The 27,836-nt window shown below is 44.7% G+C and overlaps 2 protein-coding genes across 28 annotated transcripts in view; both read right to left on the bottom strand.

Annotated features, from left to right (window-relative positions):
• The window catches only part of LOC106607511 (MAGUK p55 subfamily member 3), a 28,946-nt gene extending 22,724 nt beyond the window's left edge, over positions 1-6,222 (bottom strand). For 2 of the 3 annotated variants that reach the window (XM_014204529.3, XM_014204532.3), the window contains exon 1: positions 6,053-6,222. The gene's annotated coding sequence lies outside the window, so the exon portion shown is untranslated. The remainder of the gene's footprint in view (positions 1-6,052) is intronic. The other variant, XM_014204533.3, reaches the window with a different exon arrangement.
• A 15,977-nt stretch (positions 6,223-22,199) lies between these two features.
• Positions 22,200-27,836, bottom strand: part of LOC106607515 (uncharacterized) — a 28,901-nt gene continuing 23,264 nt past the window's right edge. For 24 of the 25 annotated variants that reach the window (XM_082976655.1, XM_082976660.1, XM_082976676.1 and 21 more), the window contains 6 exons: positions 26,226-26,268; positions 25,972-26,009; positions 25,760-25,847; positions 24,849-25,053; positions 24,401-24,433; positions 22,200-23,839 (listed from right to left, as the gene is read on the bottom strand). In XM_082976655.1, the coding sequence (XP_082832781.1) occupies positions 23,708-23,839; positions 24,401-24,433; positions 24,849-25,053; positions 25,760-25,847; positions 25,972-26,009; positions 26,226-26,268 (539 nt within the window). In that variant the 3' untranslated portion in view covers positions 22,200-23,707. The remainder of the gene's footprint in view (positions 23,840-24,400; positions 24,434-24,848; positions 25,054-25,759; positions 25,848-25,971; positions 26,010-26,225; positions 26,269-27,836) is intronic. The other variant, XM_082976656.1, reaches the window with a different exon arrangement.

The following is a 27,836-nucleotide window of genomic DNA, read 5'->3' as shown; positions in this document are numbered from 1 at the left end:
ATGTATCAATCAATCAATGCACATGCAAACACACAGACATTAAAACAAACAATTCTGAAATTCACCCTGCAATAGAGCATGCTGGGAAAAGTAGAACCCTTCTTGCTTTCCAAAAAATCCTCAAAGGACCCTTTCTTCCAAAAACGTGCCTTAGGATGTTAAAGGTTCTTGTTAGAACCCTTGTCTTCCAAAAGGGGTTCTTCATATCAAAACAGTTCTTGGTAGAACCCTATCCCTTTGCAAAGAACCCTTTTTGAACCTTTTAAAAAAAAGTGTACAGACATACAAAAAAACACTGATTCCAATACAGCATCAGCATATTTCTCCCAGCTCCTCCAGCCCTCTCTCTTCCCCCTCTCCTCCTGGGGTAACCCAGGCATACGGTACAATAACGTACGGTAAGGCCGAGTAATATTACACCAGGCCTACGGATCAATCCCCATCTTCACTCCTCTTTATGCACTCCATCTTTTACCCTGCCTTCACATCACAGACAGCCACCCAGTATACACCCTCCCTGACTACTGTGTCCCAAACGGCACCCTATTCTCTATATAGTCCACTACTTTTGACCACAGCCCTATGGGCCCCGGTTGAAAGTAGTGCACTATTGGAATAGAGTGCCATTTGGAACGCATATCTAGACTGTGGGCGGCATAGTGTCACTGTACTGTAGACGATATTCAGCCACTGTTGCCAGCAAGGCCAGTGTTAACACTGATGCCACCACTACAGCCACAGCTGATTCAATACTATTGAAATGCTATTGAAATTCAGCTAACAGTTTTACAGGCTTGATTAAACAACAATAGCCACTTCTGCAAGTGCATCTTACGCATCTGAATTACCCCCATTACACCCATCAAAACACAGACACGCACACACACACAGGCTCAGAAACAATGAAAACAGAGGCAGATCCACTCACAGGTCGCACTCACACTCGCAGATGTCAGGCAGGCACTTCAAACAGTGAGGCCACAAAGGAGCTGACTTGTTCAAGCTAAACACAGAATCCTCAGCGTCAACTCAGCCAACCAGCTAGACAGACAGAGAGATAGAGAGAGACATTTTAAATGAGATTTGAAATGTCTTTATTCCTTTGGAACTTTTGTGTAATGTTTACTGTTCATTTTTTTATTGTTTATTTCACTCTTGTTTATGATCTGTTTCAATTGCTTTGCCAATGTAAACATATGTTTCCCATGCCAATAAAGCCCCTTAAATTGAATTGAGAGAGAGAGGGGGTGAGAGAGAGGGAGAGGGGGCGAGAGAGAGAGAGAGAGGGGGCAAGAGAGAGAGAGAGAGAGAGAGGGAGAGAGAGAGAGAGAGAGAGGGAGTGAGTGAGATAAAGCCCCTTAAATTGAATTGGGAGAGAGAGGGGGTGAGAGAGAGGGAGAGGGGGTGAGAGAGAGGGAGAGGGGGCGAGAGAGAGAGAGAGAGAACACAAGTAACTGTAATAGATGGAGCTGGAGGGGAAGAGGGGAAAGGAGGAGGTAGGCGGCAGAGAAAGTAGATGGAGAGATGGATGGAGGTGTTTGTCACTCACCTACGAGGGTGTTGATGCTAAACTTCCATGTCAAACCAAAATAAAACAAAGTATAGTGTTGGATAACAACGCATTGCCCTGTTCTCTCTTTCATGCAAAAGACTGACACATCCATGGCCCACTTTCACATCTCTGTTGGCAGAAACAGAGCTTCCACTTGTGGAAACGGTTATACAGCATAATATATGTGCTATATAAAAGTTGTTTGATGTATTTGATGTTTTATAAGGACAAGCTGCATTCAGCTCTGCATGTACAATAATTAGTGAGGTGGCGAGTTCTTCATGTACGGTTTAAGCAGGTACAACAATAGCTCTTTACAGGTCCAGTGTTGTGACCTAGAGTGTATTCTCCTAGTGTGCTTCAGATCCTTCCTCACCGTGCTGCTGCGATGCTACATAATTACAGCAGGCTTACCTCCTACTGAGACAGCGACCAGCTCATGAATTATGAACAGACAGAATGAAACAGTGAGAGAGGGATGGAGAGATGAAAGAATGAGGAGGAAAGGAGGGAGGGAGGATGGATGCTTCTTTCTTGTTTAGTACCTACTGTGAGAATAGAAACTTCTATTCCCAAGTGCCAAACCACAAAGGGTAGCCATTTTTCACTAAGAAGCTGAAGACAAAAAGAAGAAACATGAACACAATTCTTTCTTGGAGATACACCAGAATGACAGTTGGTAACAATCTAACTGAAGCAGTAGGCCCTATACTCTCTTGAAAAAGTCCAGCAGGAGAGCATTCTTAGAAATATGACAGTTGGCAGCTGTCTTGCTGATGAAGCATACATATGAAATAAGGCCCGAGGAGGTGTGGTATATGGCCAATATACCACGGCTAAGGGCTGTCTTAAGCACGACGCAACGCGGAGTGTCTGGACACAGCCCTTAGCCGTGGTATATTGGCCATATACCACAAACCCCCGAGGTGCCTCATTGCTATTATAAACTGGTTACCAACGTAATTAGAGCAGTAAAAATACATGTTTTGTCCTAACCTTGGTATACGGTCTGATATACCACGGCTGTCAGTCAATCAGCATTCAGGGCTCTATCCACCCAGTTCATAATCTAGGACAACTCGTGACAAAACCCAGCATGAGAGCTACAACATCATCATTCACTTACATGCGTTATACGTGCCTATTACCTACGATGGGTATGTATCCTTTTAAAAGTTCCCCTCCTCCCTCTAACCGCTCCTTTGAACAGCAGAGTCAGTGGATGGGGACCAGAAATAGAGAGATCAAATTTTAATGCCTCATTTTCTTATGTGCAGAGACTAGAGGTTTATAAAGACAGGGCGTGAATGCCTAATAAATCTAAGCACAAAGACAGCCGAGAGAATTGGAGCTGCAGAGAGAAGAGAGGAAGGACAGGCTCACAGTGCCTCAACACACTTATCATACTCTCAAATGAACATGTAAAAAACCGCGCAGTCACAAAGACACCCAAAAATATGAAGTTAGAAAAAGAAAGGGCCTCTAAGACATGCACAGAGAAAGACACCCGAGGACGGGACAGGGAAACACGCACAAACAGAGAGACACGCACACACACAGCGCTTCGCAGGCCCACATGGTGCCTTAGCAAGGTAGCAGAAGCATCAGTACCTTAGGTCGTAACCAGGTGATAATGAGGGTGTTGATTAGAGGCCTGGGTTGAGGCCTGGGTAGAGGCCTGGGTAAAGGCCTGGGTAGAGGCCTGGGTAGAGGCCTGGGTATACCTGACAACCCACAGGAGGCTGCTGAGGGGAGGACGGCTCATAATAATGGCTGGATTATAGTGAATGGAATAGTACCATGAGTTCGACACCATTCCATTTATTCCTTTCCAGCCATTACTATGAACCCGTCCTCCCCAATTAAGGTGCCACCAACCTCCTGTGCTGACAGCAAGGTTGTAACCTTGGCCTGGGTAGACCACAGCCTCAGCCTCTCTCTTGAAACAGCAGGGGTCTCCTAGTCTGACAGGCACCATACTGTCTGACAGGCACCATGCTGTCTGACAGGCACCATACTGTTTGACAGGCACCATATTGTGTGACAGGCACCGTACTGTGTGACAGGCACCATACAGTATGACAGGCACCATGCTGTCTGACAGGCACCATACTGTGTGACAGGCACCATACTGTCTGACAGGCACCATGCTGTCTGACAGGCACCATACTGTTTGACAGGCACCATATTGTGTGACAGGCACCGTACTGTGTGACAGGCACCATACAGTATGACAGGCACCATGCTGTCTGACAGGCACCATACTGTGTGACAGGCACCATACTGTCTGACAGGCACCATGCTGTCTGACAGGCACCATACTGTTTGACAGGCACCATACTGTGTGACAGGCACCGTACTGTGTGACAGGCACCATACAGTATGACAGGCACCATACTGCTCTACAAACCCATCGCCGCAGGCAACAAGATACAGGGGTCATAGGCTTCTTCACCTGCATTGCTTGCTGTTTGGGGTTTTAGGCTGGCTTTCCGTACAGCACTTTGTGACATCGGCTGATGTAAAAAGGGCTTTATAAATACATTTGATTGATTGATAGGCTAGAGTATGCCCCGGAAGAAACATCAGCAGGACGTTGTCATCATCTTCATAATTTCAACCACCAACCACACGAAAGACGTCAATCCATACTATAGCATAGATTATAATGACTCCATACTGGACAGGAGCAGTGTTAGCAGAGGACATATTAGTAGGGGACCATCCTAGGTGAATATGGATGTATGACGTCTTTACAGCACCGAGAGGAGCTTGGTCCCCCACTGCACATAACTGCACACAACATCATGTTGTCTCTCTGTCTCTCTGCTACCAACAGACCCAGCACCATTTGTTCCTTCTCTATCACAACTGCACCCATAGGAGCCCCTCAGGCAGGCTACTACAGTACAGCCACCGTATGCTACCTGCCTACCAGGCCCTTTTTTTAGAGTGTTACGTACTCCTCAACGAATGCTGTCGTTGTCGTTCTAGCGTTGTCACGGCAAACGACAGCGATTTCTGAGAGCACAGACTTCCTGGCTGGGCTGATGATGTTGGGTGAGAATCCAGCACGAGGAGAGACTCAGAGGGCTGCTCCAGTGGGCATACTGTATGTGGTCTAAACGCTCAGTGATCTACGGTCGTAGGGTGCGTCCCAAATGACGAAACAAATCTGTTTTAACAGATTACCATTTGGAGAAGGACGCGTTCACGGTTTGGGTCAACACTGTCTGTCCCACTTTTAGGGTCAAATGCTTCCGTTCTGAGCCTGCGGGTTTATATTATGCATATGGTGGGAATTGACATTTACAAAGCAGGCACCGAACGTTATGTTGCAGGCACCGAATGTTAGGTTGCAGGCACCAAATGTAATGTTGCAGGCACCAAATGCTGTAGAGAGTGGCCTGATGCCAATACCAAATAGCTTCTAACTAAGTATGACAGCACATCAACATTCTACACAACAGTCAGTGAGTGGGTGATGACACGAGGTCCCCCCCCCCCCCCTGCACCCACGTACCCACGTACCCCTGCCACCACACTGACTAAGTGATGAACAGTTTCTCACTGACAGCCCTGATCAATAATGAGGCAGACTGTGTCTTGTCTAAAACCTCTGCTCTACGATACTGGCTACTGTCTGCACAAACACTCAACTAATCCACTGCTACGAAACAGCACTGACAGCAGCGCTTACCATACTTGGGCAAGGTCCAAATGTGTCTTTCACACGCAACACACGTTACCCCCACTACTAGCCCCTCAATCTTCCTCTAACCAACATGTATTTACAGCAGCTGGGACGTGAACCTTGGCAAACAGCCAAAACCCTGTCTCTTTTGTACACACACACACACACACACACACACACACACACACACACACACACACACACACACACACACACACACACACACACACACACACACACACACACACACACACACACACACACACACACACACACACACACACACACACACACACACACACACACACACACACACACACAGAGGTGACAACATCAGGAATCTCATGTTGAGAACACACAGGAGAAGTAGCAGTGTGGTCAAAGGTGTCCAAATACCATTCATCATGTGTAATATGGAGGAAAACCTTCAGTGTTGACATTTCACATCCTTCTTGCTGCATGGTGTCAGTCAAACACACCCCGTCCCTCTCCTCTCCTCTAATAGCCAGGCAGGCTCACTTGCTTTTCCCTCTCTTCCTCTCCCTCCCTCCCTCTCTCCCATTCCCACTTCCTCTGTCTGCGTAGCATCCTCTGCCTGATGCGCCCTCTCTCCCTCTTCCTCCCTCCTTCTGTCATCCTCCTCTCTCTCTGCAGTGCTACGATGCTCTGTGTTCCTCACGTCGCCGGCCGGCCGGCCGAGAAGGAACACAGAGTATCTTCCTCTAGCTGACGCTTCACAGACAGACTAGAAACACAAAATATCAGGAGCCGACATGACAGTAACGTACACACAGACATTTCCGTACCGTTCTCTCTGTCTCTCTGTCCTTCTCTCTCTGTATGCGTCTCTCCTTCCTCACTGCAGCCACACTGTTTCTCTCACTCCGATTCCTCCTCCGGCTTCTGCGCTCACAAACCTGCTGCTACAGAATGTCCGCCTCCTCCCCTCTCTCTCTCTTCTCTCTCTCAACTCTCCCCTCCCCTCACGGTCCTCCCTCCCCTCCCCTCCCCTTCCACCAGCTCTCTCACTCTACCCCTCTCTCTCTTTCTCTCTCTCTCTCTCTCTCTCTCTCTCTCTCTCTCTCTCTCTCTCTCTCTCTCTCTCTCTCTCTCTCTACCCCCCTCTCTCATTCTCTCTGTCTACAGCATCAGACTGCTTTGGAGCTGTATTGGAGCTGACAGCTGGGATCTTTATATTGCTATCTGTTATGACATATACAGGGCATACTGTATATGGTCAGTACCCTCCAGAACAGAGTATCTATTCTCCTCCATTAGACCTCTCTCCCTCTATTTTCTCAATCCCTCTCTCCTATCCTCTCCCTTCTGCCCTCCTGGTTAATTGCCTTCACCCGGCTGTCTTCGATACTCGGCGCATTCTCTCTCTCATTCACAATCAGTCTCGAGGATGAAAAAGAGACAGAGAGAGAGAGTGCTGTCCCCTCCCCCTCTCCTCCTATGTCGGTGCTGTGGCTGCTGGCTGGCTGAGGCTATGGACGATGGCTAGCTAGCGGCTGCTTCTCCTTTGTCCGCTAACGTGCAGCTCTCTCACAGAAACACACAGCGTCTGAATAAGGGGTTCCCCCCTGTATTCTCATGGTAATAAGTGTTGTCTGTGTCATGTGAGGATTTCTCCCAGGGTCCTCGGGGTAACAAGTGAGCAGCACAGAGAAACACACCCACACACACACAAAGACAGTCATAATTCTCAAATAAAGAAACACATTCTCACATATTTTATTTAACCAGGCAAGTCAGTGAAGAACAAATTCTTATTTACAATGACGGCCAAACCCAGACGACACTGGGCCAATTGTGCACTATGGGACTCCAAATCACAGCCGGATGTGACACAGCCTGCATTTTAACCAGAGACTGTAGTGACACCTCTTGCACTGAGATGCAGTGCTTTAGACCGCTGCGCCACTCGGGAGCCCAAACAAACAACATAAACACACCTACACACATCAATAAAGGATAAAGATGTGACAGACAGCCATTCCTCTGTCTTAGTGTGTTCTCTGTACGTTATGACTTTGTGCACTGACACTGGCGCAAGCACCCACCCACACACACACCCCCACACCCACAGACACACGCTGTTGCTGTCGTGACCTGGAATATGTGTGTATATCAGCATCATGATACCCCTGGCCTCTGAGAGGTCACATGGTATGAGGGGTGTCCTCCTTCCTGCCAACAGACTTCGTTAATTACAGCAGAGGTCGTTATGGGTCTCTGGTCTATCTGATTCACAGGCATCTGTTAACCTCATCCTGTCTGGGGAGAAAGGATGGAGCAATGGAGGGATTTGGGGAGTGTGTGTGTGTGTGTGGGGGGGTGTCAATAGAAAAAGGAGCATTACCATCTGTCTGTTTTTCTGTACTGTACATTATGTGCTTGTCTGTTTCTTCACAGCATCCCTCTCCCCCGCTCTCCTTTTCTCAGCCGGCCCTCCATTTCACATATAGGTCACAGAGACTTGGTCTGCAATAAACATGTGACACACTGATATCTCAGTCTACAAAGACAACTTAGGTAGTATTAGTCTGTCTCTCTCCCTATCTTGTGTTGTTTCTATGATTCATATCATTCAGGAAGGAAGGATTCAATGTCTCATATGGACTGGACCACCTGTCACCACATACAGTGCATTTGGAAGTATTCAGACCCACTTCTTTCCCCCCAGATTTTGTTATGTTACAGCCTTATCTAAAACGGATTAAATACAAATCTTCATCAATCTGCATTCAGTACACCATAACGACAACGTGAAAACATTTCTTTGTTGTTGCAAATGTAAAATAAAAAGCAAGGTAAGTATTCATACCCTTTGCTATGAGACTTGAAGTTGAGCTCAGTTGCATCCTGTTTCCGTTGATCATCCTTGAGATGTTTCTACAACTTGATTGGGGTCCACCTGTGGTAAATTCAATGGATTGGACATGATTTGGAAAGGCACACACCTGTCTATATAAGGTCCCACAGTTGTCAGTGCTTGTCAGAGCAACAACCAAGCATTTAGGTTGAAGGAATTGTTTGTCCGTAGAGCTCCGTGACAAGATTGCGTCGAGGATCAGATCTGGGGAAGGGTATCAAAACATTTCTGCAGCATTGAAGGTCCCCAAGAACACAGTGGCCTCCATCAATCTTACAGTTTTTGACGATTGCTTACACACTGAAAGTGAATGCTTAGACAAAAGCATCAAAACTTCAACTTTTGTAACCATGCCTTAAACAAAGGCACCACAAGTACAAACACATTTTCTGCTTTGCACTTTGTTTGCAATTCTGCAACACAGCTGCAAAACACTACACACTGTTTCTTACATTAGAAACTTCGTTCAAGAATTAAATCTCTTGCAATCATCGGGAAAACATACCTGAAGTTGGTAACACCCACACAAACACATGAAAACACTTCTACAGTAATTGAACACCAATTAGTCTGAGCCTCAGCACTACAAATAGACCTCAGGTAAGATCGCCTCTTTTGTGAGAACTTTGCAAACATGGAGGCAGTGAGAGCGAGAGGAAGAGGAAGAGAAAGAGGAGTGGGAGGAGGACGAGGACAAGAACAAAGAAGGGGACCAGGCAATAGACGGAGACATATTTCCGACGACATTAGGGCCACTTTGGTGGACCATGTCATAAATCATGGCCTGACGATGAGGGAGGCTGGGCAGAGAGTCCAGCCCAACCTGAGTCGCTACACGGTAGAATCCATAATACGGACATTTAGATCGGAGAACAGGTATGTCTTCAACTTTCTACACTAGACTGTACCTATGGAATTGTTGCACATCATTCTGCATCACAGTACAATACAATGTAGTCCTACAATATTAGGTCTATGCTCCTCAGTGAACAAAAAAATAGGTATAGTACTATGAAGTTTTGATGTAACTGTGTACAGTATGACAGCCTGCAGCTTGTAGTTTTGACTGAATGTGTCTGACCCAACCCACCCCCCACCCCCATAGACATTGTAGTCCTGTGTTTTGAGTTACACCATATTCACGGTACAATGTATGCATTTTCTGTTACAGAGTCCCAGACTTTGATGCAGCTGCACAGCCTCATGAGTTCATTTTCATTGATGAAGCTGGAATCAATCTGGCTAAAACCAGGCGTCGGGGCCGAAATGTTACAGGACAAAGAGCCGTTGTGAATGTCCCTGGGCAGCGCGGGGGAAATATCACCTTGTGTGCCGCCATTAGTCTGCAAGGAGTTCTCCATCACTATGCCCCCCTAGGTCCCTACAATACTGCACACATAATCATATTTCTGGATGCACTACATAAGCAGTTGTACAGGACGGACCAGAGCAGCCCAGGTTTGTTGTCATCTGGGATAATGTTAGTTTCCACCCGACTGCTCTGGTCAGGGACTGGTTCACCAACCACAATAACTTCACAGTTGTAAACTCGCCCCCTTACACTACATTTCTAAATCTGATTGAGGAATTACTTTTGGCTTGGCGTTGGAAAGTGTATGACCGCCAACCACATGACCGCCTGCCTCTTCTGCAAGCAATGGAAGAGGCATGCGGAGACATTGAGGTGGGGTCAGTCCAGGGTTGGATACAAGGCGATATTTTCCCCATTGCCTAGCCAGGGATGACATTGCTTGTGATGTGGTAATGTGGCCAGACCCTAACAGAAGGCGGGATCCATAAACCATCCACCCCATCCCTTACAATCCCTTACAATACTTTTTGTTTACCACTGCGCTGTAATTTTACAGTAATTATTTTTGTTTCTGTGAGTTTACAGTAACATCTTGTATTGATTACTGTACTGTAATTCTACTTTTCTTTGTGTTTTTTGTTGTTGTTGTTGTAAAAACCTGATATGGAAAAAAAATAAGCTGTATATATTTTTTTCTGAAGCCTTTCTATTTTTTATGTTCATTGAAATGTGAGTAGAAGTACTGTACCGGAACAATATTTCACAGAAGCCTGTATGAGAAAATGAAAAAGGTATACAAAGTACTAAAGACAGCAGTGTTTTGTATAAAGTACATCATTGTGTTGTTGCTGCTTTGAAAGAGTTAATCAAATGGTGCATGTGTGTATCATTTTGTTAGCAAAAGGCTTAATTTTGACATAGAAGTGAGATGTTTATCTCCAAGTGTTGTGTCTTTGTTTTGACACAATGAGCCAAATTCTGCAACAAGTGTGTAAGCATTCGCAAAAAACTGTAAATGGAAGAAGTTTGGAAACACCAAGACTCTTCCTAGAGTTGGCGGCCTGGCCAAACTGAGCAATTGGGGGAGGAGGGCCTTGGTCAGGGAGGTGACCAAGAACCTGATAGTCACTCTGACATAGCTCCAGAGTTCCTCTGTGGAGATGGGAGAACCTTCCAGAAGGACAACCATCTCTGCTGCATTCCACCAATCAGACCTTTATGGTAGAGTGGCCAGACGGAAGCTACTCCTCAGTAAAAGGCACATGACAGCCCACTTGGAGTTCGCCAAAAGGCACCAAAAGCACTCTCAGACCATGAGAAACAAGATTTTCTGATCTGATGAAATCAAGATTGAACTCTTTGACCTGAATGCCATGCATCACATCTGGAGGAAACCTGGCACCATACGGTGAAGCATGGTGGTGGCAGCATCCTGCTGTGGGGATGTTTTTCAGCGGCAGGGACTGGGAGACTAGTCAGGATTGAGGGAAAGATGAATGGAGCAAAGTACAGACAGATCCTTGATGAAAACCTGCTCCAGAACGCGCAGGACCTCAGACTGGGGAGAAGGTTCACCTTCCAACAGGACAACAACCCTAAGCAGGGGCGCCGCCAGGGATTTTGGGCCCCATGAAACAATATCACATTGGGCTCAACCACCACAGGCCACACCAACCCTGCGTAATTGCTGTAACCACACACCTCCAGAACCCAATCGACCCATTCAAAGCTTTAAAAAACTCTACCTTTGCAGGCTTGCAACTCTCTTGTAATCCAATATTTGAGCTGTGAAAATATAACACTGTGCAGACATACATGCAACATTCTGCATACAGTGTAATTCACTATTTGATGCAAGACTGATACCCCCTATAAGAAATGTGCTGAAGGCCATCTTTTACAGTCTAAATGTAATTTTAATGGTAAAATTCTTAAATGGAAAAATCTCTTAACATTAATGAATAACTTAAAATGAATATAACTTAAATATCCATTAACCTCTTCGATTAAAATAAATTAACATTATCATCTATAGAATGATATAACAAACAAAATAATAAAATCAGTAGCAGATTTTTGAACTAAGTATACATACCAATTAGAAAATAAGCAGCTGGAAAAGTGGAAATGGAAAACAATGGAAAATGGAAATTAAAAGGCCTGATGGTGGCGCTAGAGGAAAGGTCAAGTGGCCACCAAATCAATAGGTTTCTTCCACTTGGGGTCTTGATTGTGCACAACAAATTCTATGGCAATCCAGCCACTACTTTGAGATATATCTTGTTCTCAGCCTGTGGGCATCATGTGTGTAGTGATCCAATATCCATAGCTATGCCATTTAACACTGGCCCTTGCTCAGCCTTACTCAACAAGAGCCCTGAGCCGAGCCTTCTTGCTAGCAAAGTCGCTGATCAGCTTGTTTTTCAACATCCTCACTTTGTCTGTCTCTTTCTGTGCACCTTCTCTCATTTTCTCCATCCTCATCATCTGCATTGTTACTGTCTTTCACCTCTTCCTCCACTTCCACACTCCTCCCTGACAAAACTGTATCACATGAAGATGGTCCTGGCTCTGTAATGTACATGACGCATATGATAATATGTCCTATAATATAATGCACATTTTTAGTTACTACCATTTTTTTTACTTAAATTATCTGCATGCACCATTGAAAAAATGTAACAGCACTGAATCCTGAAGAATATTGACACAAATTACCTGCAGTTGTGTATTACCACCACTAGATGTCAGTAAATTACAATATTTCAGTCTGCATCAAAGCCATGGAAACATACTTTGGCCATATGTCTTTAAGGTATTATTTTAACATTGGCTGTCACTTATACAGACTGAGTCACTCAATGCTTCAAACTATCCAGCATCCAATACAAAAAAAATACAAAAAAAAATAATTACAGTGTTTGAATTCTTATCATTGAAAAGGATTTAATCACTTTTGGTTTTTTCATAATAATAAAAAAAGGAATTCCCACGGACCCCCTGCAATTATGGCAACTGACATGTCATTCATCACAATGCTGCTCACCTCCTTCTTCAGTTGGGAGTAGGGCTGGTTCAGGGGTATGGGGATGGGGAGACAGGGCTGGTTCAGGGGTATGGGGATGGGGAGACAGGGCTGGTTCAGGGGTATGGGGATGGGGAGACAGGGAGGCTGAGCCTGAAGCTGCAACTGTTGGGCCTGGCACCAGGCAGGGGCAGGGACAACTGATTTAGTAAGAATAGCTTGCTAAACGTTTGCCTGCATTGATGAAATGTCGGCTGAAAGAGGAGCGAAATGTAAACACAATTTTCTGTGAAGATATTAAGTAACTAATGTTATGGGAGCAAAAGTAGCCTATTTCACTATGGACTAAGCTAACAGGTTAATTTCCACCACTCACGGACTACACCCACCTTCCTTTGTGAAAAATAGGGTGAAATACTGTCATCTTTTCTTTTTTCTCTCCTGTCTTTCTTTTCTTTCTTTTTGTTTTTGGAAGCCAGATGTTTTTTTAGGCACCTTGTTTGGGGACAGGACCGAACCATTTAATGTAAATAGGGTGGGTTGGGGGGGGGGGGGGGGGGGGGGGTTGTGCAAAACAGAGGCTCTCAGGATGTTTACTTTTTGCCAAAAACAAGAAAAGAAAAAGAAACCGTTAGTTTTATTAGTACATTGTATATAAAAATATTATATTAACAATATTTTATGATACTTCCCCCCCATACGGCACCCCTGACCCTAAGCACACAGCTAAGACAATGCAAGAGTGGCTTCGGAACACGTCTCTGAATGTCCTTGAGTGGCCTATCCAGAGCCCGGACTTGAACCTGATTGAACATCTCTGGAGAGACCTGAAAATAGCTGTGCAGCGACGCTCCCCATCCAACCTGACAGAGCTTGAGAGGATCTGCAGAGAAGAATGGGAGAAACTCCCCAAGTACAGGTGCGCTAAGCTTGTAGCATCATACCCAAGAAGACTCAACGCTGTAATCGCTGCCAAAGGTGCTTCAACAAAGTACTGAGTAAAGGGTCTGAATACTTACAGTGGGGGGGGGGAAAGTATTTGATCCCCTGCTGATTTTGTACGTTTGCCCATCTACAAAGAAATTATCAGTCTATAATTTTAATGGTAGGTTTATTTGAACAGTGAGAGGCAGAATAACAACAAAAAAATCCAGAAAAACGCATGTAAAAAATGTTATAAAATGATTTGCATTTTAATGGGGGAAATAAGTATTTGACCCCTCTGCAAAACATGACTTAGTACTTGGTGGCAAAACCCTTGTTGGCAAACACAGAGGTCAGACGTTTCTTGTAGTTGGCCACCAGGTTTTCACACATCTCAGGAGGGATTTTGTCCCACTCCTCTTTGCAGATCCTCTCCAAGTCATTAAGGTTTCGAGGCTGACGTTTAGCAACTCGAACCTTCAGCTCCCTCCACAGATTTTCTATGGGATTAAGGTCTGGAGACTGGCTAGGCCACTCCAGGACCTTAATGTGCTTCTTCTTGAGCCACTCCTTTGTTGCCTTGGCTGAGTGTTTTGGATCATTGTCATGCTGGAATACCTATCCACGGCCCATTTTCAATGCCCTGGCTGAGGGAAGGATGTTCTCACCCAAGATTTGACGGTACATGGCACCGTCCATCGTCCCTTTGATGCGGTGAAGTTGTCCTGTCCCCTTAGCAGAAAAACACCCCCAAAGCATAATGTTTCCACCTCCATGTTTGACGGTGGAGATGGTGTTCTTGGGGTCATAGGCAACATTCCTCCTCCTCCAAACACGGCGAGTTGAGTTGATGCCAAAGAGCTCCCTTTTGGTCTCATCTGACCACAACACTTTCACCAGTTGTCCTCTGAATCATTCAGATGTTCATTGGCAAACTTCAGACGGGCATGTGTATGTATTCTTGAGCAGGGGAACCTTGCGGGCGCTGCAGGATTTCAGTCCTTCACGGCGTAGTGTGTTACCAATTGTTTTCTTGGTGACTATGATCCCAGCTGCCTTGAGATCATTGACAAGATCCTCCCGTGTAGTTCTGGGCTGATTCCTCACCGTTCTCATGATCATTGCAACCCCACGAGGTGAGATCTTGCATGGAGCCCCAGGCCAAGGGAGATTGACAGTTCTTTTGTGTTTCTTCCATTTGCGAATAATCGTACCAAATGTTGTCACCTTCTCACCAAGCTGCTTGGCGATGGACTTGTAGCCCATTACAGCCTTGTGTAGGTCTACAATCTTGTCCCTGACATCCTTGGAGAGCTCTTTGGTCTTGGCCATGGTGGAGAGTTTGGAATCTGATTGATTGTTTCTGTGGACAGGTGTCTTTTTCACAGGTAACAAGCTGCGGTTAGGAGCACTCCCTGTAAGAGTGTGCTCCTAATCTCAGCTCGTTACCTGTATAAAAGACACCTAGGAGCCAGAAATCTTTCTGATTGAGAGGGGGTCAAATACTTATTTCCCTCATTAAAATGCAAATCATTTTATAACATTTTTGACATGCGTTTTTCTGGATATTTTTGTTGTTATTCTGTCTCTCACTGTTCAAATAAACCTACTATTAAAATTATAGACTGATCATTTCTTTGTAAGTGGGCAAACATACAAAATCAGCAGGGGATCAAATACTTTTTCCCCCCACTGTAAATAAATGTAATATGTCCGTAATTTTTTTTAATACATTTTCAAACATTTCTAAAAACCTGTTTTTGCTTTGTCATTATGTGGTATTGTGTGTAGATTGATGAGGGGGAAAAAAACTATTTAATACATTTTAGAATAAAGCTGTAATGTAACAAAATGTGGAAAAACTCAAGGGGTCTGAATATTTTCAGAATGCACTGTGTATTGTACAGCCTATCAGAATCTAACACAATATCCACAGCCAGCAGACTCAATCCAATAAGTACATTACATAATGGATTACAACAATTACATAGAAATGATCAGACATGACATCTATTAACAACAGCTCCTGATAATAACCTTTTGAGTGGAGCCACATCGTGATCTAACCTCTGGATCAGGTCGTGAGGGAGTCGTGACACATCCTAGCCTAAAACAGAACCCCACACTGGGCATGAGTCACTTCCTTACCCGCCCCCCTCTCTCCAAGGACTGGATGACTTACAGGCTCAGACAGATAAACAAACAGCCGATAAATAAATAAATGACGAGGCACACAGACTGTGCCACTGCCAAGCATCAACTTCTGTCAAGAGTTGTACTTGATTCAGTACTGATTTAAGAGGAAACGTAGGCCTTCCTCTGTTATGGAAGACGTCTGTCCTTTATAGGCACTCAATGAATGGCCCTTTTCTTGTATTACACTTAGTCTAGATAAAATATGATCTCATGAAAATTGATTACTATTGATGTTATTATTGGATTTTCCAGTGGTTGTAAAGGGATTGGGGTTATATTATTTGATATATAAAAATAGGAAAGGATTAAAGGAGAAATCACAGCGCCGACTGTGCTGAAATGTCCTGATATTAACTGCCCTCATATTTATTGCTCTCACTCTCATTCTCTCTCTCTCTCTCTCTCTCTCTCTCTCTCTCTCTCTCTCTCTCTCTCTCCATATAAATCAGATTGCTGTCGTTTAGTTGGTCTGGAGGCTCAATGCACTTTTAGCCTAATGCCATTCGGCGCCAGGTTCTCACTGTTTTCCTCCCTGCAGCAGCCAGGAGTGTTCGATATGATTGCCTATCTCCTCCCTCCCTACCACTCCCTGCATTAGTTCCTGGCAGACAGCCTTCTCAAGGCCATAGCTCTCAACTCAGGCCCCTCCATCTCCACTTCTCTGTCCAGGCTGCTGCAGATAACAGCTAGGAGAATGATCCGATACGACCAATAACAGTGGCACACGTTCAAGTTTGAAGCTATCAGACATCAGACAGATACGTCACTTTGCCGGAGATACTGCACGTAGACAAGAAAATAGGATGAACTCATGGCACCGCAAATTAGGTCAATTTTCTGTAGAACTGATACAGTATTTAAACAACAAACCGCAGGTAAGGCATAGAATTCATTTCATCCACTCCCGCTTTCTCCTTTACACTACATTTGAAATGCTTAGCTTTTTTTAAAATTAAAAGTCAATATTGCAGAGCACAAAAAGGGCAACAAGGACCTCCGGATATGAGGAGTGAGAAAATAAACAGATGCCTGACGGATGGATAAACGAATGGCTGTATGATTGGGTGGACAAATGACTGAAGAAGTGAAAGGAAAGGTATAATTCTATCAGTGAGGTGGACCATGCAACGTTTTGGCAGCTGCCACCCGGGATGCAAGGTTGCTGGGAAAATATTGAATTGTGTTTAAAGCTGCGGTTCTGCAGAAGTAGGATACATTCATTTAAGTAAATTACAGTCTGCCTGTCTGCACCAAACAGAGAGGAGTGGGAGGAAGGAGGAGAGAAGAGGGAGGGAGTAGGGAGAGAGGAGACAGTGGATGGGATCCTAACCTTTAACAGCTATAAAATAGTTGACCAGGCCAGGTGGCTCCAGTTCTCTTTGTAGTACCAGTCTTCCCTTTCATATAAATGTACTAGATTGTATTATTATCATCATCTGTCATGCACTGTTACATTTTAAGTCATAGTGATAGTAAACAATGACATCCACCATCTGCCAGTGTTACACCTCTTCTACTCCCATACAGCAGCCCTTCGACATCTGCTCTCCATGCAGCTGTTTGTGGTGCCTCTACTACCTCTATCAATATATAGTTGTTCCTATTCCATCCTATCTCAACGTTTCAACACTCAAATCTCCTCTGGTAGCAGTTGACATAGCCCTGGGGGACACCAGTGGTGAGAGCGCATGGTGCGGAGACAGATTCTCGCCACGCCACCTGGTAGGAGCGACCTGTCAGGTAGGACGCAATCCAAGCGTGGGCCGCGCCGGAGATGCCCAACTCGGAGAGGGTGGAGAGGAGGATCTGATGGTTCACAGTATCAAAGGCAGCAGATAGGTCTAGAAGGATGAGAGCAGAGGAGAGAGAGTTAGCTTTAGCAGTGCGGAGAGCCTCCGTGACACAGAGAAGAGCAGTCTCAGTTGAATGCCCAGTCTTGAAACCTGACTGATTAGGATCAAGAAGGTCATTCTGAGAGAGATAGCAGGAGAGCTGGCCAAGGACGGCACGTTCAAGAGTTTTGGAGAGAAAAGAAAGAAGGGATACTGGTCTGTAGTTGTTGACATCGGAGGGATCGAGTGTAGGTTGTAGGACATAAGGCTGTAACGTAACAAAATGTGGAAAAGGTCAAGGGGTCTGAATAATTTCCAAAGGCACTGTACACTGAGTGTTCACAAGGTGAATCCAGGTGAAAGCTATGATCCCTTTTCGATGTCACCTGTTAAATCCACGTCAAGCAGTGTAGATGAAGTGGAGGAGACAGGTTAAAGAAAGATTTTTAAGCCTTGAGAAAATTCAGACATGGATTGAATATGTTTGCCATTTAGAAGGTGAATGTGCAAGACAAAATATTAAAGTGCCTTTGAATGGGGTATTGTAGTAGGTGCCAGGCGCACCGGTTTGTGTCTAGAACTGCAACTCTGCTGGGGTTTTCACACTCAACAGTTTCCCGTGTGTATCAAGAATGGTCCACCACCCAAAGAACATTGGGCCAACTTGACACAAATGTGGAAAGCATTGGAATCAACATGGGCCAGCATCCCTGTGGAACGCTTTCGACACCTTGTGGAGTTGAAGCTGTTCTGAGGGCAAAAGAGGGTGCAAATCAATATTAGGAAGGTGTTCCTAATGTTTTGTGCACTCAGTTTTGGAAGGGCTAAAGTGACTAGGCAACAGGAGAGATAATAAAAAGTAACAACAGCGTATGTGATGAGTCAAAAGGGTTAGGACAGAAAGTGTATTGCAGATAGTTTGGGTAGCTATCGGTTAACTATTTAACTAGCTTTTTAGCTATTTAGCAGTTTTATGGCTTGGGGGTAAAAGCTGTTCAGGGTCCTGTTGGTTCCAAACTTGTCTACAACTTGCCTATGACTTGGGTGGTTGGAGTCTTAAACAATTTTTAGGGCCTTCCTTTGACACCACCTGGTATAGAGGTGCTGCTATAGGGTTTTGAATGTAGTCCCTGTCCCCCTGATAGTGGTGTGATAATCTGTGTCCCTGGGACAGTGGTGGTGTGATAAATGTTCAAACCACAGCTCTATCTCACCGTGTGAGTCTGACTGAATGAGACAGACTGGATCTCTGGGTAATTTATCTCTTTATCGGTTCAACACATGAAGAGGAAGCTGTAGAAGGCCTTTCAAAAGGAGCAGGGGAAGTTCCTCGAGATGACGCCCTGGCTCTGGTTGCTCGAGGCTCGATAGTTGTTGGATTGCGTCCCCATTCCCACAGCTCCGGCGGGTCAAATGACTGGGATGTGTAGCGCACGGACACTAATTCAACTGGATGTGCCTATGGGCTGGGATGGGCTGATGTAGGCTAAATAGCATGAGGCATCTTCCATGTACAGTGCCTCAGAAAGTATTCATACCCCTTGACTTATTCCATATTTTGTTGTGTTATAGCCTGAGTAAAAAAAAATCTCACCCTTTAATGACAAAGTGAAAACATGTTTTTCAAAATCTTTTCAAAATGTATTGAAAATGAAATACAGAAAAATCGCATTTACAGAAGTATTCACACCCCTGAGTCAATACATGTTAGAATCAATTTTGGCAGCGATTACAGCTGTGAATCTTTCTGGGTAGGTCTCTAAGAGCTTTGCACACCTGGATTATACAATATTTGACCATTATTCTATTCTTCAAGCTCTGCAAAGTTGGTTGTTGATCATTGTTAGGCAGCCATTTTCATGTCTTGTCATAGATTTTCAAGCCTATTTACTAAAACTGTAACTAGGCCACTCAGGAACATTCAATGTCGTGTTGGTAAGCAACTCCAGTGTATATTTGGCCTTGTGTTTAAAGTTATTGTCCTGCTGAAAGGTGAATTTGTCTCCCAGTGTCTGTTGTAAAGCAGACTGAAACAGGTTTTCCTCTAGGATTTTGCTTGTGCTTAGCTCTAATCCGATAATTTTTTATCATAAAAAACTCCCTTGTTCTTTCCGATGACAAGCATATCCATAACATGATGCAGCCACCACCATGCTTAAAAATATGAAGAGTGGTACTCAGTAATGTGTTGTGTTGGATTTGCTCTAAACATAACGCTTTGTATTCACGACATAAAGTTAATTTCTTTGCCACCTTTTTTGCAGTTTTACTTTTTGCAAACAGGATGCATGTTTTGGACTATTTTGTATTCTGTACAGGCTTCCTTCTTTTCACTCTGTCATTTAGGTTAGTATTGTGGCGTAACTACAATGTTGTTGATCCATCCTCAGTTTTCTCCTATCACAACCATTAAACTATTTAAATGTTTTAACTGTCACCATTAGCCTCGTGATGAAATCCCTGAGTGGTTTCCTTCCTTCCCTGAGTTAGGAAGGACGCTTGTATCTTTGTAGTGACTGAGTGTATTGATACACCTTCCAAAGTATAATTAATAACTTCACCATGCTCAAGGAGATATTCAATGTTTGCTTTTATTATTTTTACCCATCTGCCAATAGGTGGCCTTCTTTGCGAGGCATTGGAAAACCTCCCTGTTCTTTGTGGTTGAATCTGTGTTTGAAATTCCCTGCTCGACTGAAGGACCTTGTATGTGTGGGGTACAGAGATGAGGTAGTTACTGTATTCAAAAACACTTTAAACACTATTATTGCACACAGAGTGAGTCCATGCAACTTATTACGTGACTTGTTAAGCAAAATGTTTACTCCTGAACTTATTTAAGCTTGCCATTGTAAAGGGATTGAATACTTATTGACTGCAATGCCAGCATGGTGTGTGCAATGCCAGGGTTGTGGGTTCGATTCCCACGGGGGGCCAGTCCCAAAAAAAAAATGAAATGTATGTATTCACTACTGTAAGTCGCTCTGGATAAGAGCGTCTGCTAAATGACTAAAATGTCAAATATAATTAAATTTTTACATTATGGGGTATTGTGCATAGGCCAGCGACACAAAATCTAAATGTTATCCATTTTAAATTCAGGCTGGAAAAAGTCAACGGGTGTGAAAACTTTCAGAAGGTACTGTGCTTTCTCCTATAGGGCCTACTCACGAGAGCTGTGTCTGCAGGATTTGTGTGGGTGTAGTTACAGTCAGAAGGGTGTTAAAACCTAAAACGAATGCCAATAGGGATGGACGTTAAGCTGCAGAACAGAATGATTAACACATGCACACACTGATACACACACACACACACACACACAAACACACACATGCACGTACACACAAACTGAGATTTATATGCCAGCCCCTGATTTCAGCCCCCTCGGTGTGTGTGTGGGTTTCTGGGTGTGCTTTGGTGTCCCACTAGCCAAGATTAATACCTCTCAAAGCCAGCATTACCAGCACCAGTTTGAATCCCTGTTTGCCTTTAAGAGCATATGAGAATCCGACTCCTAAGTCCTAACGCTACAATATCATTCTGCTTGCCAAATATTCACAGGCATTCCTCTTCCAACAGCAGGCCTCTAGAGAGGTTAGGCCAGGGCAGCAGGCCATCCTGGGTGACAATGGCTGTGTCCCAAATGGCACCCTATTACCTACGGGCCCTGGTCAGAAATAGTGCACCGTGAAGGGAATATGGTGCCTTTTGGGACACAGCCTAGGTAGTACTGCCGGTGTAATAAAGGGGTGCTAGTTGAAACGCTGTGAGAATAACAATAACATGAATGGCTATGTGTAGGGAAGGATCTCCTTCACACTGCGGTTGGTGTGGCGACCCAGTCAGGTTTTTATAGACTGGTGTAAAATGCATTATGTAGCCACTGCTGCGGCACTGCTGCGGCTGATGCAGACTGCAGATTGAAGTCATGTTGAAATTCAGTCCAAATGTATTCCTGAAAAAGCGCATAAACAAAACTGCCAAATGAATTTATAGGTAGCGTCTGTTAGTTGGAACCTGAAGCTCACCACAGCAGATGTTGTTTTCACTGTACTTCCTAATTTCCGTGTGAAGAAATGCAAACCATTCTGAACGAACAGAAGGTAGAAAATCCGAGAAGCATTAATATCAGTGCAGGTAGTTGCTCTGCTCACGTTGATCCTTAAAAGGGTTATCCGTCCTCCGTCCCTCTCCCTTCTCTCTATATTCCGAATCTGGATCGAGGTGAGTTGTCTCACACCAAATAAGTACAGTATCTGATAGCTTTGCTATGAAATCTCCATGAAAGCACATCTGGCATCTGCAGTGTACTCTTCCTAAACAAGGTCAGAGCAGAGCCTCTACCCTCTGATGAATTTAGTGGAGATTTATTTGGACCAGCAGGTTGGGCCAATTCCAACTCTGTCCATATGGGCTAAATCCAAATCCACTCCACCTCCCTCTGCTACACACTGTGTTACCGTGGATTACCAGCACTAACATAGAGCTCTGTTCTTCCGTCTATGAAATGAGTTAAATTGGAGGCTGACATCACAGGATTTCCTAATTCCTCAGACTTGATTAAAGTGTAGTAGGCATGGCTCCACGGGCTCTGCACTGCGACTGACTGACCCTGTCCTCCTCTCGACAATGTGTGTCATGTTGTGTCATGTTGGTTGTCTAGCGAAGTTGTTGGGATCAGAGCAAAAAGACGAATTTCCTTCGTAACCTGTGGACTATACATAGATACATCCACTAATGTTTATTAACAACATTTTTATGCATGATAACATAAGGCAAAGTCATGTTGTGTGTTTGAATGTATGTATTTTCATCACACTTACATCATTCTCTGCAGTAAGACGTTACATTTACAAAAGTTGTATATACATTTAGAAAATTGTGCACAAGACACACATACTCACAAATACACACAGATACATATGAGACTTCCATAAACATCATATTTTTTGCGGAAGTGTGTAGACATGGTAATTGGCACATCTGAGAACAAGCTTTGTCGAGAGTTTGTTTTGCATAATTTCCCTATTCTTCAAAAAGACCAATCAAAACAGGCACGTTTGCAGATGCAGGCAGCTTCAGCAGGGAACGTACCAATAACAGAGGATGTAGGCCTACTCAGCTCCAGGCCAGACTAATAGACTGTAGAGTAGGCCTACTCAGCTCCAGGCCAGACTAATAGACTCTAGAATAGGTCTACTCAGCTCCAGGCCAGACTAATAGACTGTAGAGTAGGTCTACTCAGCTCCAGGCCAGACTAATAGACTGTAGAGTAGGTCTACTCAGCTCCAGGCCAGACTAATAGACTGTAGAGTAGGTCTACTCAGCTCCAGGCCAGACTAATAGACTGTAGAGTAGGTCTACTCAGCTCCAGGCCAGACTAATAGACTGTAGAGTAGGTCTACTCAGCTCCAGGCCAGACTAATAGACTGTAGAGTAGGTCTATCAGCTCTAGGCCAGACTAATACAAAATCTCCCTTTACTGTATAAACCCCTGAACTAGGGATCCAGCTCCTTCAGCCATTCACACACACAGCTCTCCTCATGAAAACACAATCAATCCTAAAGTAAAAATACAAAAATACATTTGCTCTCACTGAGAATGTGTCTATGATTCCCCCCCCCCCCACCCAAACAAATCACATGTAGTGAAACGCAAATACATAATTTAGTGCAATTGGCAATAGATGAATCACTTTGAAATACTATGTTGATTGTGAGAGCGTAGACACTACAATGCAGAATGACCAATCTTCAATAAAATAGATCAGTAATCTCTTCAATAAGACATTGACATCCAGGTAACTAAATGTACCAGGATACTGTAGAAAAAAAGAGCATGAAAAGCTTGACCCTGAACAATGGAGACAACTACTGGCTATGACAAGCTATATTCAGCTAACTCTTCATTCAATAAGGCTGCGTTTAAGGTAGTCCAATTCTGACCTTTTTTCCCCCCAACTTGTTGGTCTTTTGACCAACCACATCAAATCTTTTCACACCAGATAGTTTTCAAAAGAGAAAAAATATATGATTTGGGCTGCCAGTCTTAACGCAGCCTAATGGACACAAATAAAACTTCATTTTATATATATTTTTTTACAAATCTTGTTCAGAATCCTCTCTTTGTATTGCAGAACAGGATAAAGACTATGATCAGATGAACGGAACGTTTCAAAAGTAAACCAGGAATTTATAGTGAACCAAAGAAGGCAAAAATGATCCTAGATCAGCATTTCTGCTCAGAGACACTTTGTGAGTACGGGCCAATGTCTCCAGACGTCACTGAGGTTCTCATACGGGTCTCCTCTCATCTGCAGGTTTGAAGTAAGGGTTCTCGTGGCCCTGCACCAGGTAGGAGTAGCGAGACTGGTTCTTCCCCTTGAACGTGTTCATGCTGTCTGAGGTCAGGTCATACGACCCGGTCTGAAACATTGACAGGCGGGAATGTCAGAGATCGCGCTAGACACGCACGCACGCACGCACGCACAGACACATATGCACAGACACATATGCACAGACACAAGCACAGCACACACACACACACACACACACACACACACACACACACACACACACACACACACACACACACACACACACACACACACACACACACACACACACACACATATGCACACACGCAGACACACACACAGATACATGCAGATAACACACACAAAAGCACAAATCAAACAGCAACATACATGAAATTAAGATGACAAAACTGACCATTCATGAACGCTTGTGTTCCCGGTTATTTTTTGAACTATTGAAACCCAATACGAGTTATTTTCCTCCTAAAACAAGTGGATCACATAAGGTATAGGAAGCTACTTGACTGTTTCATCAAGCGTTCATGAAGTTTCGGTCTTTCCCATCACCAGCTCAAAGGACAGGGTAGGTTTAGTAAAATCGTCAGCAGAGGTTATAGGCTTGATTATTAAGGAGAGGGAAAGCAAAGCATTACTAGACTTAGAACCTTACCTTCTTCCCCCGTTTAGGCAGGATGTGGAATCCCTAAAGCAACACACCGGGAGTCAGGCAAGGAAGGGAGATAGCACATACATGCTAACTAACTAGCAAACATCAACACTAGCAAACGCTACACTCTCTACCATGACAGCTACAGTCATAGCACAAAAAGCAAATAAAATATTACGTACGATTTTGCCGCGTAATATAGGAGTTAAATAACAAGTAGCAACACAGCATTTAAGGAGACAAAACCTCAAATCATATTAAATATGTTACACAAGACAGAGAAGATCTTTGAGTTAGCGGATTAGGTTTCCAGAGGACAACAGCAGGGAGAGAAAAGCAGACAGGACAATTACAATTTGGGGCAATGTACAAGCAGGAGGTTTATCTCGTCTCCATATGGTCTAGAATCCATTAGGCCAGAAGAACACAGGCTTAATCACAAGTGACTCACCGCTCCGTTGGTGTGGGGCTTCATGTCAACCAGGGTGTGTGTGCTGCCCCCCTCGGTCATCTCCATGGGGGTTGAGTCCCAGTTGGTGCTGGCCCGGGGGATCGGGGTGATGCCCTGGGTGGTGGACCAGGGGCCCCGGAAGTCCTCCACAGGGTACGGGCTGCTGAACTCTGCTGAAGATTTCTTCACCGACTGCGACCGGTACCTCCGAGACACACAGATAGGACAATGTAAATGCACAGCCCTTATCGGTAAGTCTCTTTGATGATACATTGTGGTGAGACGCCAATATTTTGTAGGGTGGGTGTAGAGCCAGGGGTGCAGCTAACACTTGACAGAGTAATGGTTAGAGGAGGGTGGTAGGCCTCTGATGAGGGGCAGTGTGAATGGAGGTTAGGGCTTGGCAGGAGAGGAGAGAAGGGAGAGGAGAGAAGGTAGAGGAGAGGAGTGAGAGGACGGAGAGGAGAGAAGGGAGAGGAGAGGAGGGAGAGGATGGAGAGGAGGGAGAGGGTGGAGAGGAGAGAATGGAGAGGACAGAGCGGAGAGAAGCGAGAGGAGGGGGGAGGGAGAGGACGGAGAGGAGAGGAGGGAGAGGACGGAGAGGAGGGAGAGGACGGAGAGGGGAGAAGGTAGAGGACAGAGAGGAGAGAAGGGAAAGGACAGAAAGGAGAGAAGGGAGAGGAGAGGAGGGATAGGAGAGGAGGGAGAGGAGGGAGAGGATAGAGAGGAGAGAACGGAGAGGAGAGGAGAGGAGAGGAGGGGACGGAGAGGGGAGAAGGGAGAGGACAGACAGGAGAGAAGGGAGAGGAGGGAGAGGAGAGAAGGGAGAAGAGAGGAGGGAGAAGAGAGATGGGACAGGAGAGGAGAGGAGGGGAGAGGAGAGAAGGGAGAGGAGGGTGTTATATTCTTACCAGCAGAAGTATGCAAGCAGGGCCAGCAGCATGATGAGGAGGACTCCCCCCAGTACACAGGCGATGACTACCACTGCCAACAGAGCCGCTACACAGAGAGAGATACACACATGAACACACTTCAGATAACAAGGAAATACAAACACCACACTGACTTTTATCACATCTCTGGACCCATTTGGTTCAGTAAGAGGAACTTTAGTCCAACTTACAGTCAGCGCAGTTGAATCCAGCGTAGCCAAACGTGCATCTGGAATAGAACAATAATAGCAAACATGATACATATTTCATATCATCTGAATACAATATATTGTTTTAGGTGACAGTAGTTCCTGGTGCAATTACACAGTCAGGGCACAAGGGGGCGCTAGTTACTTGCAGCTATCTAAGATGCTTTAATGCATTCTCAACAGGGGAACTCTGCCTGTCTCAACCAAACAAAAAGAGATTCAATTAAAATACTCACGGCACACATGTGTCTCCCTCTGCCCTTTGACCACTGGGACAGGCTATGGAGAAAGAGGAAATAGGTGAGAGACAGCCATAGAATTACATATACAACCATGTGACTTATGGGATCTCTATGGAGACAGTGATGTCACAGTTTCACAGAGAGGAACTAACATGAGAACACTGTGATCTTAACACCCACTCTGTGTACTGTAGCTCCGCTATCACAGGAGAGAACAGGTGAATAACAATAACCAACATAATAAACACGTGCTCTTAGAGAAGTTGATATATGTTGTAACATCAGTACGTACAATTTTAGATTTGAGGAACAGGCTACACAATATGTGTAGTTTAACATGGGGCTGTGGGGAGCAGGGTCATCTATGTTTAGTAGTTCTCCCCAACCCATAACTTCCCTGCTGGACAAAACTAACCCAGCCCCTGGCTCGGCAGATAGCCACCATGATTCTTCAACTGGTTTCCAGGGTAACACCCCCTTTGCAGACGAATACATTAAAGAGAGAGTGCCATGGGTCAGAGCGGAGAAACGTCTACACAGCACTTGACCCTCTCTCTTTCTCTCTCAATTCAATTTCAGTTTTAATTTTCAATTTAAGGGCTGTCTGTAAACAATCTGTAAGTCGCTCTGGATAAGAGCGTCTGCTAAATGACGTAAATGTAAATGTTTATTGGCATGGGAAACATATGTTAACATTGCCAAAGCAAGTGAACTAGATAATAAACAAAAGTGAAATAAACAATACAAATTTACTGTAAACATTACACTCACAAAAGTTCCAAAATAGTAAAGACATTACAAATGTCATATTATGTGCAAATAGTTAAAGTGCAAAAGGGAAAATAAATAAATATAAATATGGGTAGTACACTGCTCAAAAAAATTAAGGGAACACTTAAACAACACATCCTAGATCTGAATAAAAGAAATAATCTTATTAAATACTTTTTTCTTTACATAGTTGAATGTGCTGACAACAAAATCACACAAAAATAATCAATGGAAATCCAATTTATCAACCCATGGAGGTCTGGATTTGGAGTCACGCTCAAAATTAAAGTGGAAAACCACACTACAGGCTGATCCAACTTTGATGTAATGTCCTTAAAACAAGTCAAAATGAGGCTCAGTAGTGTGTGTGGCCTCCACGTGCCTGTATGACCTCCCTACAACGCCTGGGCATGCTCCTGATGAGGTGGAGGATGGTCTCCTGAGGGATCTCCTCCCAGACCTGGACTAAAGCATCCGCCAACTCCTGGACAGTCTGTGGTGCAACGTGGCGTTGGTGGATGGAGCGAGACATGATGTCCCAGATGTGCTCAATTGGATTCAGGTCTGGGGAACGGGCGGGCCAGTCCATAGCATCAATGCCTTCCTCTTGCAGGAACTGTTGACACACTCCAGCCACATGAGGTCTAGCATTGTCTTGCATTAGGAGGAACCCAGGGCCAACCGCACCAGCATATGGCCTCACAAGGGGTCTGAGGATCTCATCTCGGTACCTAATGCCAGTCAGGCTACCTCTGGCGAGCACATGGAGGGCTGTGCGGCCCCCCAAAGAAATGCCACCCCACACCATGACTGACCCACCGCCAAACCGGTCAT

This window comes from Salmo salar, chromosome 06 (assembly GCF_965601325.2).
Source record: "Salmo salar chromosome 06, fSalSal1, whole genome shotgun sequence".
NCBI classification, from domain to species: Eukaryota; Metazoa; Chordata; class Actinopteri; order Salmoniformes; family Salmonidae; genus Salmo; species Salmo salar.
This window is presented reverse-complemented; position numbering and strand designations above follow the sequence as displayed.